At 40.5% G+C, this 14,871-nt stretch overlaps 2 protein-coding genes across 3 annotated transcripts; one reads left to right on the forward strand and one right to left on the reverse strand.

Annotated features, from left to right (window-relative positions):
• Positions 1-188: 188 nt before the first annotated feature.
• On the reverse strand, positions 189-9,750 carry atp6v1ab (ATPase H+ transporting V1 subunit Ab). Its single transcript, XM_063484035.1, has 15 exons — positions 9,625-9,750; positions 6,687-6,788; positions 6,291-6,419; positions 4,889-5,103; positions 4,666-4,803; positions 4,422-4,573; positions 4,169-4,331; positions 3,982-4,090; positions 3,688-3,810; positions 2,472-2,586; positions 2,293-2,356; positions 1,998-2,201; positions 1,763-1,857; positions 1,152-1,323; positions 189-895 (listed from the first exon to the last, which is right to left on the reverse strand). Exons 2-15 carry the CDS (start codon positions 6,766-6,768, stop codon positions 803-805), a joined length of 1,854 nt encoding a protein of 617 aa, XP_063340105.1. The 5' UTR covers positions 6,769-6,788; positions 9,625-9,750; the 3' UTR covers positions 189-802.
• Positions 9,751-10,819: 1,069 nt separating this feature from the next.
• On the forward strand, positions 10,820-14,822 carry naa50 (N-alpha-acetyltransferase 50, NatE catalytic subunit). Of its 2 annotated transcripts, none has more exons than XM_063483488.1 (5): positions 10,820-11,029; positions 12,304-12,437; positions 12,662-12,781; positions 13,181-13,247; positions 13,358-14,822. In XM_063483488.1, exons 1-5 carry the CDS (start codon positions 11,022-11,024, stop codon positions 13,533-13,535), a joined length of 507 nt encoding a protein of 168 aa, XP_063339558.1. In that variant the 5' UTR covers positions 10,820-11,021; the 3' UTR covers positions 13,536-14,822. The 2 variants fall into 2 exon arrangements, with proteins under 2 accessions (XP_063339558.1, XP_063339557.1); XM_063483487.1 differs by having other exon boundaries at positions 10,821-11,029; positions 12,301-12,437.
• The last annotated feature ends 49 nt before the right edge of the window (positions 14,823-14,871 follow it).

Below are 14,871 nucleotides of genomic sequence, written 5' to 3' on the forward strand. Positions count from 1 at the left end.
TTTTATATTAGATTACAAGCACTAAGATTCAGCTGTTGCTTTTAACCAGTAGTAATTAAGGTAGTTAAAATGTTACGTAAATCGATCCTGAGGTCAGGAGACTACACAGTATGTGTGATATGTGGGGAAACCAGTTTAACAACTCCAGCAGTATCATCAGAAACAATGAAGTCAAACAGGCGACAACACCACAATGACTTTTTTTTAATTCTTTGGGAGTAACATGATGAAAGCACTGGACAGCAGAGCGCAGGACTCTTACACATTCACACAGCAAAGTACACAGCACTGCACAGCGTGAAACACAACCATAAAAACAAAAACTAAACAAAAAGAAACAAAGCCTTTACGTCAAAATGCTGGCAATAAATAGACTGATCTCATTAAATTTATATTCAATACTCTTCTGTACAGATGGTCTGTGAATTACAATACATCAACTGAACAATCCTCTTCAGGAAGAGCAACACAACACGTAGGATTCATGTAAACAGAGAAAGGAATTACCAAGGTGAAGGGATCCCTGTTTCATACACACATCTAATTCACATACACGCACACATGATCGATGACCATGCAGAGGATCCAGAGTGTGCCGATACGAGGCAACGAGTAATAATGAATACAGTACATCTTTCTCTTTTCCCTCCACATGAAATTTCACATGCGCACACTCTCACACGGTGACTCACAAAGGAGCACAATGGAGTACAGAGAGTTTGGGGGATACATGGGGGTGGAATGTGATTCTGCAGTGGAGGGGTCTGAGATGAAAACTGGAAAGATTGTGACTGGTGGGCGCCTATTCCTCCAAGGTACGGAAGGCGTTCTGCATGTCCTCCACCAGCTGTGCATACTCGGCCTTGATCTTGGCTTCACCATCCTTAACCGGGTCCTACACGGAAATAAACAGAAATAAAGTCTCAAAGCTCGAAAAGAAAACGATCCGTGTTGGCTTATTTAACCCAACAGGTAGAAAATATCAATTTAAAGTTAGTTTTTGACTTCTTGAAATCTTGCTGCTTAAAAACTAACGTGGAAGAAAAAACTTCTAAAACAAAAAAACAAAAAAAAGAACAAAAAAAAAAAACCCAGATGAAGGAAGAACAGAAGAAACATACAGTAGTTTTTGCATGTACACCTGAACACACCTTGAATTTCATGGAGCTGATCCTGTAGAGGATTTCTCCCATGTGCTCCCTGATTATGGCCCAGGTGATTTTGTTGTCGCTCTGAGCTGTGGTTTCCACCGCGTGCCGTGCCATGTCATAGAAAGCTATCATGTTGGAGAGAATGCCCACTGTCTTGTAGAAGGGACAGAACCTGAGGAGATTGACACCAAAGAGTCAGGAAAAAAAGGAGCTAACTGTAGATTAGGTCAAGAAATGGGGTACTTATGATTTATAAAGAGTAGATCTAGGGCCAGACTTACTGCTTTGCAGCAGCGCAAACTGGGTTTTGCCGTTTGTTGGTATTTAGGGACAAGAATATTTAAATCAAGTGTGCAAACTGATTTACTAATGTTTATGACATGCAATTTACAGCTAATAATGTGATACCGCGATTGCAATGATATTTAATGCAGAAAAAAAGCATCTTATTTTTTGGACCTGGACACTATTTTGGCCCCGTTTAGTAAATATGCTGCTATTAATCTAACGATCTCCACACAGAAATTACCCAGCAGTGAATCATCATTTTTTTCAAAATCCGAGCCAGTAACATCAGTTAAGGTTCAAGTCACGTAGGCTATAAATGTTACCTGTCATAAGGAGTGTAACCGTTCTGCTGCAGGAAGTCATCTTTGATCAGTTTGGCCACTTCCAGTGTGATTTTATCTGTTTCTGCCAGTGAGGCCTGTCAGAGATAATGACGCCTTTATTTATTCATGTGAAAAGACTTCAATGAATTTCTGAAACACGCCAAAATGGAACCAGTGAACAAATTTGAGATTTTTTTTAGGATCTGTTTCTGGCTTTGTCTCTGTGGTAAATTACCTTTCCGACAAGCTGCACAATCTCTGCCAGGTCCTCTTCCTCCTGCAGGATCTCCTTCGCCTTAGTACGCAAAGGTACAAATTCAGGGAAGTGCTTGTCATAATATTCATCCAGGGCGCGGGTGTATTTGCTGTAGCTGATGAGCCAGTTGACGGACGGGAAGTGCTTCCTCTGAGCCAGCTTCTTATCCAAACCCCAGAACACCTAAGAGGGGAAGAAATAGGGGAAATAATAAAGCACATCTGATTTTATAAAGCTGATCCAGTCAGAGTGGGATCAGAAGGTGATCCTTTACCTGAACAATACCAAGTGTGGCTGAGGTAACAGGATCAGAGAAGTCACCACCAGGGGGCGATACACTGGGGAAAAAAAACAAACATTTTCATTAAATTGCTGTATTCAACTTTTTGTTGCCTCTCAAAAAAAAGATGTGCAGAGTAATGTCTCCCTCTAGTGATGCAAAGCTGTACTCACGCGCCTACAATACTGACGCTGCCTTCCCTCTCTGGGTTGCCCAGGCACTTCACTCTTCCGGCACGCTCATAAAAGGAGGCGAGTCGGGCACCCAGATACGCAGGATAACCACTGTCTGTGGGCAGATGCAGGAAATACTTTTTTATGCTGTGCCAAGTACCACTCTGCTTTTATTTTACCAAAGACCGAAGCACCAAAGCACACCAGCTCCACTCTAATGAAATTCGAAGCTGTCAGCTGTTTTCATACAGTCACTTTTGCAGTTTTACCTCAAACATACACTCAACAACACAAAATGGTTTAATTCATACTTATGGGTCAATATTTGTTCTATCTATATAAAGTCAAATGAAGATAAGAGAATGGCATATATGTAAGTCGCATATTAATTCATTTTCCAGATTTCAAAAACTTTCTTTCCTCATTTCCTGTAGTGCATTGTGAAGCTTGATGCAATCTAGTTCTCCACTGAGAAGAGTAGAAACGAATGGAGTGCTATTTATATAGTGCACTCATACATACATTCATGAGGTACTTTATTCTATAAACGTTAAGTATTGTATCTACCTCACATTGACGGCCAATTTATAACTACTAATTAATTTAGCATGCATGTCTTTAGACTCCTTATGGACGCAGAGAGATCCCATGTAGGTAATGGGAGAACATGTAAACTCTATACAGTAGGGCCCTAGCCAGGCTCAAACCAGAATCTTCTTGTTGTGAAGCAATAGTGCTAACCATTGCACCACCGTGCTGCAAAAGTAAACTTACATTTTTAATCGTTGCTGTTTTTCTATCAACAAGAAATACACTGCAGAAGCTTGAGAATGCCTTTTGTTCAATGGGCAGGTTGTTTCAGCTGCTCTGTTGTTTTTATTTAAATGGCTGTGCTTTTAAAAGTGAAAATATGCAAGCAGGGTCTATGTACGAAAAAAAAAGCAAGTGTACTGTTCCTGTTACTCCCATGTATATCTTTAGAAAACCTGATATGATTGTGATGAATTTTTCTAACATTTCTCACAAGCCCCTCCTGCTGTTGCGTAGCTTAGGTGAAAATTGGACTAAATCCACCCTCAAAAGACTCTGACTGTAACCAGCTAAATCTGTGTTACAATAATTAGGAGATCCTTGAATATTTTCTTCCCCATATTAGACGCTAACATTGCGCCCTAACATTTAAAAAAGCTCTGCTCACATGAGACTTCAAACTTACCAGCAGGCATCTCAGCTAGACGTCCAGAAATCTCCCTGAGAGCCTCAGCCCAACGGGAGGTGGAGTCGGCCATCATGCTCACGTTGTACCCCATGTCTCTGAAGTACTCAGACAGAGTGATTCCTGCCAAAATAAACTGAGTTAGAAGGCAAAGCACATGTGAGCCAATTAAAAAGAATCACACGAGGACAGTGAGTGAGCTATCCCTTAAGAGTGAGTGTTCTTCATTATAAGAGGATCGCACAGTTAGGGTGAGAGATAAAAAGTACTTTTTAGGGTACTGTTAACAGTCACCTGTGTAGATGGAGGCTTCTCTGGCAGCTACGGGCATGTTAGAGGTGTTGGCCACCAGCGCTGTTCTCTTCATGATGCTCTCCGTCTTTCCATCCACCTCCATCGTCAGCTGTAGCCCAAACAACACTGTCAGTTACCTCTGAACAATAGTTTACTTAGAAAGGGGTGCCAGTACACTGCCACTTACTTCAGGGAAGTCTCTCAATACTTCTGACATCTCATTTCCACGCTCCCCACAGCCTACGTAGATGATGACATCACTGTTGGAGTATTTGGACAGGGACTGAGAGATGACAGTCTTTCCACAGCCAAAGGCTCCTGGGATAGCTGTGGTTCCTCCTTGCACACATCTTCAAACCATGAAGAGAAGAGATTAGGAAAACCTTTCTGAAAAAAAAATCATCAAGGGTAAAAGGTCTGAGGGAGAATTTGAGACTCACGGGAAAAGGGCGTCCAGCACTCTCTGTCCGGTCAGCAGCGGGTGATTGGCGGGCAGCTTCTCTGTGACGGGCCGCACTTGTCTGACAGGCCACACCTGCACCATGGTGAACTTCTCCTTCACGCCTTCAAACTCCAGCTCCATCACCACATCCTGACACAGAAACAAACGCAACATCAGCACAAATCAACGCCTCACAAGCCGCTCGTAAATTACAACCGCAGCTGTAGGCGTGTCAGACTCACAGTGATATCATAGTTTCCAGGCGGAGCCACGTAGGTCACGGTGCCTCTGTTTTTAGGAGGCAGCATGATCTTGTGCTTAATGAGGGAGTTCTCGTACACCATACCATAGATGTCGCCGCCTGTGATGTGACTGCCAGCCTAATAGAGTGAAAAGAGATGTACAGTAAATCTAATTCACCCGACATCTCAGACTTTTCAAGAAGAAGTCTCTACGAGCTCGTACCCGCAGACTCTTGCTGGGAGAAAACTCCCACTTGAGGTCTCGGTTGAGGGCTCCAATATTTACACCTCTGGGAATGTAGATGCTTTGTGTGAGGTCATTAATGTCCTTCAGAGGTCGTTGGATACCATCAAAGATAGAGCCCATGATTCCTGGACCCAGCTCGACTGAAAGAGGTTTCCCCGTGCGGAGCACAGGATCGCCCACAGACACACCAGCTGAATTCAAGCTCAGAAAAACTCGTCAGGGTTTGGGTGAATTAGTTACCACCTGAGGACTAAGATAACCCCAGTTTGATTTTTTTTATAAGCAGCAAGGTGTTCAATAGTCTTGAACTCCCCCCCTCATTTCTTTATATTTTAGCTGGTAAGTGGGAAATGGACGCAGAGATTTGAAACATTTGCAAACATGCATGGAAAAAACAGTATTTGGCAAAACTACAACCTTGAAAGTCAATATTTGGCATGACCACCTTTCTTCTTCAACACAGCCTGAACTCTCTTAGCCAAAAATCTGTTTTAACTACAGACATGACTTTAAGATACTGTTCATCTGCTGTAAACAGATTTTAGGTGTTTTTGTGTTTTTGTCCTCCATTTGTCAAGTTTCCTCCAATTTCTTAAGGACACATTGTATGCCCTGCCGTGGTTTGTCCCTCAAGTTAGGTGCCTTTTTTAAGCTTGAATGATTCAACAAACAAAAATAAATTCCTCTGAAAATAGTCAGTTACAAGGACTAGATTGAAGAGTCCTTGTCCTTTGAAAGACCTTCAGAAAACATGGAGAACTCAAGGCTTGCTCAATACTGCTTTAAAATATACAAAATCATTTTGGTTTCTACACAGAAATGGGGTGTCTGTTATATCCAGATTCACATGCTCTCTTTAAGAATTTATGGCTGTGACTCAATCCATCCAGTTACATAAAAGATTATTTTTTTATAGTAAAGGGTACAGTAGCTTTTTCCAAATTGATTGACTACGTCCTTAAATACGGTCAGTGATGACGGTCAGTGATGACCCCAAAACAATCTGGGTAAAAGACACAGGATGCCTTTGAAACGCTCGAACGTCATTATCCTTACCACCGGTTAGGAGTGGAAGTATACTGACAATTAGATAGTAAATACAGCAGTGACTTACTTACACTGATGTTATTAATACTGTCCTAAACAATGTCACCTGCAGCTCTATCAAAACTGGTGCAAGAAGCATAACAAATGATACACCCACTTTAGTGAATGTACCACAAATCCAGGGTAGAAGAAGAAGAAAGAGACTGAGTAGTATGAAATGGAGAAATCCTGCAATCAAACCCTATCTGACTGTTTATATGGAGCTCTTCTTCTTGTTTCAGGACCAACTTTTATAATATCCCATAACAGCAGCGTAATAAAATAAGGATACATGTCTCTTCGTAGACCTGGATGGTGGCCATGTCTCCCTCCAGCCTGATAATCTCTCCCACCAGCTCACTGTGGCCGACACGGACCAGCTCATACATGGCTGCTCCTGCCATGGCCGTCGCTGTCACCACTAGAAGCACAGATGAGATGTAATCATAAGAGTGATTGTTTTTTGTTTGACTGAAATGAATTTCGCTGTTTGTTGTAAAAGCAAAGTTGTTGTGCTTTTGTAGGATAAAATAGTGCTCACAAAACCTTATTATTGTGACCGAGACTGAGAAATACAGACGTGGTTAAATGTGTTTGTGTCATTACACCTCCTCAGTTTTTTCTGGAAAGTGGTAATAATGTGTTAAATATGAAGGAGGAGTTTCATAAGGAGTGTGTGGTGACCGACCTGGTCCGGAGACTCCGTGAACGTATCCAAACTGGCTCTCCCTCTCCTCATCCCTGATCTTGGGCAGCTTGGACATGTCCATCTTCACGTTTATTAGTCAGACTGGAAGAAAGGAAACATAAGCAGCTGTTACTGACAACAACTTCCCTTTTTGTGACAAATTTAAAATGACAAATTAGTTCATTTTCAGCCATAAAGCCCCTACGAGAGTTCAATTCAATTTTACTTATATAGCACCAAATGACAACAACAGCTGCCTCAAGGCAATTTATACTGTAACGTAAAGACTCTGCAATAATAAAGAGAAAACCCCAACAATCCTATGACCCCCTATGAGCAAGCACTTTGGCAACAGCGGGAAGGAAAACTCCCTTTTAACAGGAAGAAACCTCCGGCAGAACCAGCCTCAGGGAGAGCACCAGAGTTACCATCTGAGGACAAAGATAATCCGCGTTTGATTATTTTTATAAGTATCAATTTGAAACTTCTCATTTTCAAGTTATTGCATTCACAAACTTAGGTGCCCATGGTGCCCGCCCAGCAGCAAGTAAATGGGAATTCAGCTGGGAAGTATTTTTGTGTAAATATGATTTCAACCACAAGATGGTGCAGCAGGCCAGTCGAACTTTTATTTAACCACGTAAAAAGAAACGTTCGTGTTTAGAGTGGCTGGATGGGTAAAATCAAAGCCTTATGAGGAAATAGGAGAGGTAAAAAGAGATACTGAAAGTTAAAAGAACACCAGCACACATCTGAAAACATTTCAACGTAATTACTAGTGAAACGGTGTCCCCCGGTGGTGAAAGTTCAGAGGCGGTAATTACAAAAGCCACCTTTAATGTGCTGATTCAAAAACTCACAGCAGCTCTCAAAAAAAATTTTTTTTTCTTATAACACATAGACATTCTGTGTATTCAAGTGAATTTGGACTACCTCTGTGATGAACTGGCAACTTGTACAGGCTGAGTGGGTAAGCAAATGGATATATGAATGTGGACTTTTGACCAGAATTGGACAAATTTATATTCTCATTATGAGTTCATTTAAATGTTTTCCTGGCATTATGCTGACTACTCTATATTGTCTCCCCTTGTAATAACCATGGAAACCTTGAAGAATGCACAGCATCACTGCTCAGGGCTAATTGTCTTGCTGCAGTCTCAGCATCACAGGGAGAAGTAGGCCCCCTCACCAGCCAGTCCACTGGCCTACTACAGTCAGTCAGTGTGACACATCCGGCTAACATTAGTGGGGGATCCCACTGCATGCTCTCTTTTTTTTTTTTTTTTTCATATGAAGAATAGGGTGCATCTTTCCCACATCAGGCTTTTCCTTTTTCTGCTATATTTATATCTCACAATTCAGCCACATGCAGCTGTAACACAAGCACAAGCTGCCATGAGTCGTGACACAGACCCATCCTCACAGAGCGCTGCCTGCAGATGCTCTGCACACATTCAAGATCAGCTTTATCTGCTAGATAATATATTCATTACTTGCAGTTACATCAAGTAAATATGCCTATACTGTGGATTTCTTTTTCTGCCCCCCTTTTCTTTCCATCTTTCTACATCTATGTCCTTTATTGCCCTTCCTGCTGATGCACAGATCTTCCTGCTCACGCTAGGCTGCTTGGCCATCTGTGCTGGAATAAAGCAGCTCCACCTATTGATTAAAGCAAGAACTGCAAGAGAGATATACATAGGAAGGCTTCACTGCTCAAAAACACCAGACTAAATTTACTGGTTTTAACTGGATAATACTGGTATTATCCAGGAAGCTCACCTGGAAAACCTGTTAGTGTACCAGAGGCAAGTCTCTGCCCATTTGATTAATAACATCACAATAAATAACAAAAGAATTACATATAAAACATCAAATATGTCTTCTTTTAAAGCAGCACAATAATATTTATTGGAATAATTAACTTTTGTATGTAATAAACCCACAGAGTAGCACTTTTTCATAACTTCCAGATACAACAGCTATGGAAAAAGTATTCTACATGACACTAAGTCATATGATCCTGGCACATGACTGGCTGCCCTCAATCTATGAGTCTCTTTAAGGAAGTGGAAAACCAGCATGGTGAAAAACTGGGAAGTCAAAATTATAACTGTCTATGTGGAAACTCTGGAGATTTTCTCCCACCCGACTGCAGTACTTCACATATTAAAGACAATTTACCACAGCATTAATATACTAATGTGGGCAACAATTGACGGCAAAAAGGGGGGGAAAGCCTCCTGTTGGGACCAAATGTTACACCGATAAAACAGCTTATCAGACAGCAATTGAGGAGTCTGTAGTGAGTTTAACCCGAGTGTCCCTTCTGACTAAAAGGGTAACCTGTATGAGATGGTGTCAGGGTAAAAACAGGCTCAGTAATGTTACATGTAAGTGAGGTGATTCTGCAAAGCATCCTGACATGCAGATGTTAAATGAAAGCCTCATGGACTCAGGTAACGCTGCTGATCGTGAGCTCACATATATAATACCGATTGACAGTAATGTTGGTAATAGTAAAGATTTAATGACATAAGAATGACCCGGTAGCCTGTTTATGACATATGATATGCAGAAATCTGTGCATTCGCTTTGAAGGAGTGCACAATATTCGGAACTATAAACTAGCCAGTTGTTTAGACACAACAGGAAGAGTCTGAAATCCGAACAATAAAGCCGGAAAAAATGATGTTTATAATTTCCACTCGGCCACATTTTGTCCTTACGTTAACAAGGTTAGCTAGCTGTGTGGGTGATTAGGTGTTGTGAAAATGATAGCAAGACTGGTTTGTCGGCCTGGGTGGAAAAAATGCTGTCTCTACTATTCTGGTGCATAGGGATTGCTAAACGGTTTCACTCTACACACGCATTCAAATATACTTCGTAATATTAAAACGGCGTTAAACGTTAAAAGGAAAAACGGGATATTTACCGTGTGGCTGTGAAGTGTCCGTTTACTGTCTTGGTTCGAGAGAGGAACGCTGGCTGCTGCGGAGCGTGACAGCGAGCAGAGATCAGCTGACTTCATTCACTCACCGCTTGCTTTTACTGCGGGCTAGCGGCAACTGGCGCCATTTTGGATCCTCCCCTGGACTACCGGAAAGATCTCTAACTGGTGGATATTCGTGGTCATTTAACCTCACTTTACATAAAGCACTACTCCGAGCTCATAGCTTCTCATATTGTTGCTGTAAACCCTTGTGTTAAATTATGTTTTCACCTTTGTGGTAAATTGGTTTTATAGGAGACTACGTAAACTTTTAAGTACACCTTTTGTGAGCGAGCGTAAACCCACAGTAATGTAAATTCTGTTGGCAGGCAACGATAAACAACCTATCTATATGCTACATTACATAGATCATAATGAGCCACGGCAGCTTATCTCTCATGTTGTTTGATATCTTTTCAGCAACGGTTGAGCCAAAATGGAGGTGCTTTCACAACTCCCGGTGTATCTTTCAGGTGGTTTAGGAGTAAACGATGAAAATGTAATTTTGATAAAATACATTTATTTAAATATGTATACATACCCCCAGTTTGTTTGTTTGTTTTGTTTTTTTATTGTTTTATTTATTTATTTATTTATTTATTGGGGGGTGTATACGTTTCTCCAAACTACAAATTTACAGAACTACAGGGCTCATGGGTTTTTCTTTCGCTTTGGTTGTGTAACAGAAGATCTCACCAACACTGTATTACATATATAAACTAATTTCGGATTTCCTTTTTTATGAGTAGATAAATAAATCTACTCATAAATAAATAATAATTTCGGTAATATATTTAGAAAACTAAAACAGTAGATTTCATTGACTAGTAGTAATCCAGTTGTTCTACAACAAATAATTCTGGGGCGAAGACGTAGGTGCTTTTCCCAAAAAAATATAATGCTTGCTTGCGGAGGTCAGACAAATGCATTTCACACGCCTCAATGTCACACCAGAAGTAAGGTCCCCTTAAATAATGCGAGACGAATACGAGCCCTATATAATTAGGACTGAGAACCAGGATGTTTTCAACACATAAACCGTTATTTAAATGTCTTAATTTGGCTGGAAAAGAGCCTGAGAGTCCAAATCCAGGTCAAAAAGTCTCATATCTAGCATAGAGGCGCGTGTGCGCATGCGGAGGTCAGGGTTGACAGTCCGTCTCCACACAGTCGTGGAAGGAGTGTGGCGGCTAAGCTAACTGCAACCATCGTAACTAGCTACATGTGGAGGGTAAAACGGGAGGCATCCCCGACCCCAACTCTTTCCAGTTTCTCACCTTTTACCCGAAACAACTTCAGAGTTCAGACTCTTCGAAAATAAGGAATATCATCTCTTTAAAATGAAAGGGTGAGTGTGAACTTTTGGGTCACGAATACGTAGCTTAGCACAAGTAAAGTTTTTCATGTCTGTTTTTTTCCTACAGGAGGAGGCGGGGAGGTGACGGCAAGGCTAGCTAGCTTGCGAAACGACTTTTATTTAGGTTCAGGGCCACTATATAAAGGACAGCACCGTCACTAAAGTGGTGCTGTCTTAGTTGCTGTCGTTAACTTTAGCCGCTTGTCGGTTTGTGTAGGTCGCGAACAAGCTAAGCTAACTAGCTCGCTGCTAGTGGAGAGCTGAGTCAGTAAAGCCAGTTTAGCTAAGCTAATCATAGCTCTGATTATTTTTGGTATTTGCCGCGAACTTCAGCTATCTGCACAGAGTCATACCAGTTTTGTCGAAAGTCTTAGACGCAGCTATCTCACGTTGGGCAAAAAAGTTACCATTTTAATGTCACACACGACAGCAACTTTAGCGTTTGTGCCAGCTGACTCAGTGTAACTTGATCTGCCAAAGTAACACACTGGCAATGATTCTTCTGGACATTTCTGACTAAATTCTCTTATTCCATGAGGGCAATTAATGCTGAAGTGTATTAATTGTACACTTAGGGTTTCACCGATCTCATTGTACATGCTTAGGGACATCACACGTGACCTCCACCAGTTCTTGGATGTGTAGTCATCCTATAAATACCACAGTGAACCTCTCACTGAGGCGAGTGGACTGCTATGTGTGGGTCATTTACTAATTACACAAATCCAGCCATGTCCCCTGGTCATCCTATAGATATTTAAAGGAGAATTTTAATCAATTTTGATGGTAGAAAACTTTCCTTTTTAAGTAAAGAGTTATAAAAAGCACAAGCTGCAGGTGTTGTTTAAATTTATTTCTAAGCGGCATTCATCCAAAGAATTACTATTAGTAGTAGATTATGTAAATGTGTGTGTGTGATTATGAGGGGACATGTTGATTTAAGCTATACAAGAGTTGATAACAGGTTCAGTTCAGCAGTGTTATAGCTTTTGGGAAGAAATCACGCAGTTCATGAGAGATGATTTAATCAGTACTCAAAGTAGACAACTATCTGCGTAATTCATCTTTGAGCTTTGATAGTAAAAGTGTTTACTCAAATATTGAGTGTATAGACTGAAAGAAATGTGCTTATAAACAAATATAAAGGATAGAAGGCTTGTAAGATGTCAGTTTATTAGTCTTTATTGTATTTTGGTTCATATAATGTTAAATGAAATGGTTTACCTGTTGTCAGCCATTTGACCGTTTTGCTCTTGTTCCAGTAGCCGGATCGAGCTGGGGGACGTTACGCCCCACAACATTAAGCAGCTGAAACGCCTCAACCAGGTCATCTTCCCCGTCAGCTACAACGACAAGTTTTACAAAGATGTGCTGGAAGTTGGAGAGCTTGCAAAGCTAGGTAAGACATCACAATACTTACACCTAGACAACTTCGTTTAGGGTGACACCTGATTATGACTGTATGTGATGACATTGATGTATTAAAGAGGAAAGCGACTGGTGGAATTCAGTTTGCATGCACTTTAACAGCTTAATTTTCAGTTGTGGGAAATGAAATGTAGAAATGTGGCTTTTAGAGGTATTTGATGTTTCAGCATCATGTTTTGTTTTGGTTTTTTGCAGCGTACTTCAATGACATTGCAGTGGGTGCTGTGTGCTGCAGAGTGGACCACTCTCAGAACCAGAAGAGACTGTACATCATGACACTTGGCTGTCTAGCACCCTACCGTAGACTTGGAATTGGTAATTAGTAGTCGATTGTTTCTGTTATTGATTCCTGAAGAAGAAACTTTTTTTTTCTTCCCCACTATCATTAAAAATGTTTTTTATATGTGAGTCACAGAGCAGTGGAAAAAAAACCTTACGTGTGATTCAGGTGAATAGAAGCTCTACTGTCATTAGTTTGATAAAAGGAAGTTATAATAATAATAATAATAATAATAATAATAAATTTTATTTGAGGGCGCCTTTCAAAAACCCAAGGTCACCTTACAAAAGAACAAAATTAATAAAAGGAGCAATAGTCATCCTCTATGAGATGTATGATAGACTAGACTGTTTGATACTGTTTCTTAAAACTTATGAGGACCTCAAGAAGAGGCTGTTGTGCAATTGGTGATTTTGTTTTTACTTTTACGCCAGGTACAAAGATGCTTAATCATGTGCTAAACATCTGCGAGAAGGATGGAACTTTTGATAATATTTACCTGTGAGTATTTGCAGAATTTGCATGAAAACATATCTGCATACAATAATTATTTTTGACTGATTTTCCAGATGAGCTGCCTGTTAATGCATTTGTATTTTCCCACCCTACAGTCATGTGCAGATCAGCAATGAGTCGGCCATTGACTTTTACCAGAAGTTTGGCTTTGAGATTATTGAGACAAAGAAGAATTACTACAAGAGGATAGAGCCTGCAGATGCCCATGTGTTGCAAAAGAGCCTGCGCAGTCCTTGTGCACTGCCCAGTGGAGAGCTTCAGAAGTCAGAGTAGGGGCACAGCGTTCGGAAAAGGCACTAATGTGGCCACCTCCACAGAAACAGAACTGTGACAAATGCCCCAGGATTCAACACTTTCTTCAAAGGACGCTAAAAAGAGAAAACAAATTTCAAGCATAAAAGTTGCTGCATTTATTTCACAAGGGGGTCCCCTATTGTTTTTTTTTTTCTTTTTCTTTTTCTATTTTCTATTTTTTTTTTTTTTTTTTTTTTTTTTTTTTTTTGCAAATTTTCTTCATACTGTTAATTGACAATGACAAAAAGCTAAGCATCCTATAGTGCTCCTGTTGACAAAGTTACCAACTTCTGACAGTTGACATGGTGGAGGGGGAAGGATTTGGCGTTTTCAAATCACATTGTTGTTTTTTGTTTTGTTTTTTTTAAATGCGGTTATTAAAGCTGGAGGGGACATATCTATGCTGTTGATCAAAGGAAATCAGTTGGTTTGGAAAAGTAAAGGGAAAAAGTGCTTAAAAGCCCATCCCCCGACACAAATGCAGTCCCAGGTGGTCAGCTTGGAGTGATACTTGAGTTATGTGGAACAGACAAAGCTCTATTCCTGCACCACCTGAATCTTGGGACTCATGAGAAATGAGTCTGACCGGTTTGTTGTGTCCGGGGGGCAGAAATGCGCCCCCTCAGTACAGGAGAAAGGGGAAAAGCTTGACGGTTTTGTGGCAATGGGAAGATGCGTTCAGTACTTTTAATTTTTAAATATTTCCAGCCTGTTATTTAAATCCCCCTTCAACTAGTCTGTTATTTTTATTTTCCACACTGAGATGGCAAATGGTTCAGAGGTTCTCCTGGGTTTATCACAAAGAGTGAAAATATAAAGGAATGAGAGAACCAAACAAATGTTGTATTGAATGTGTTATGAATAACATCAGATTGATTTGGATTTGGGCATTATTTTCAGTAGTATGATGGAGGTGTTTGTGGATGCTTGTTTCTAAATATATACAAGTGTTTTGAGACATAATACCTTAAACACCTTTGGCACCTTATGTAGCCATCTTATGACATTGGTCTTCTCAAACTTCCTGCCACAGTGAGCTTCAGTGATTACACACACTTTCAGCTGAAAGTTTTGGAGTTTTGCTATGATCTCTTAACAGTGTATTACCCAGAGGAAGCTCTGACACCTCTGCATGCAAGGAGAGTTGTGTCCTCTCCACTGTAGTATACGCATGTTTTCATTTCTTTGGAGAATTTTATCTTTTCTGGAGCTCTATATTGTAAGACTTTTTAACGTCTAAATGAATAAATTACTATTTGCAGTAAATGTTGTGTTATGTTTTGACATTGTGAATATTTAACATAGAAATTGGTTT

This window comes from Pelmatolapia mariae, linkage group LG9 (genome assembly GCF_036321145.2).
Source record: "Pelmatolapia mariae isolate MD_Pm_ZW linkage group LG9, Pm_UMD_F_2, whole genome shotgun sequence".
Lineage (NCBI taxonomy): Eukaryota > Metazoa > Chordata > Actinopteri > Cichliformes > Cichlidae > Pelmatolapia > Pelmatolapia mariae.

What these genes read in the sequence shown, in the direction of transcription:
- atp6v1ab (XM_063484035.1), bottom strand. Translation starts at nt 6,768, where the DNA reads ATGGACATGTCCAAGCTGCCCAAGATCAGGGATGAGGAGAGGGAGAGC. An exon ending in CCACACTTGGTATTGTTCAG is followed by an intron (nt 2,202 to 2,292) that starts GTAAAGGATCAC and finishes TTCCCCTCTTAG; the next exon opens with GTGTTCTGGGGTTTGGATAA. An exon ending in TTGTGCAGCTTGTCGGAAAG is followed by an intron (nt 1,858 to 1,997) that starts GTAATTTACCAC and finishes TATCTCTGACAG; the next exon opens with GCCTCACTGGCAGAAACAGA.
- naa50 (XM_063483487.1), top strand. An exon ending in TGGAGAGCTTGCAAAGCTAG is followed by an intron (nt 12,438 to 12,661) that starts GTAAGACATCAC and finishes GGTTTTTTGCAG; the next exon opens with CGTACTTCAATGACATTGCA. An exon ending in ACTTTTGATAATATTTACCT is followed by an intron (nt 13,248 to 13,357) that starts GTGAGTATTTGC and finishes CCCACCCTACAG; the next exon opens with TCATGTGCAGATCAGCAATG.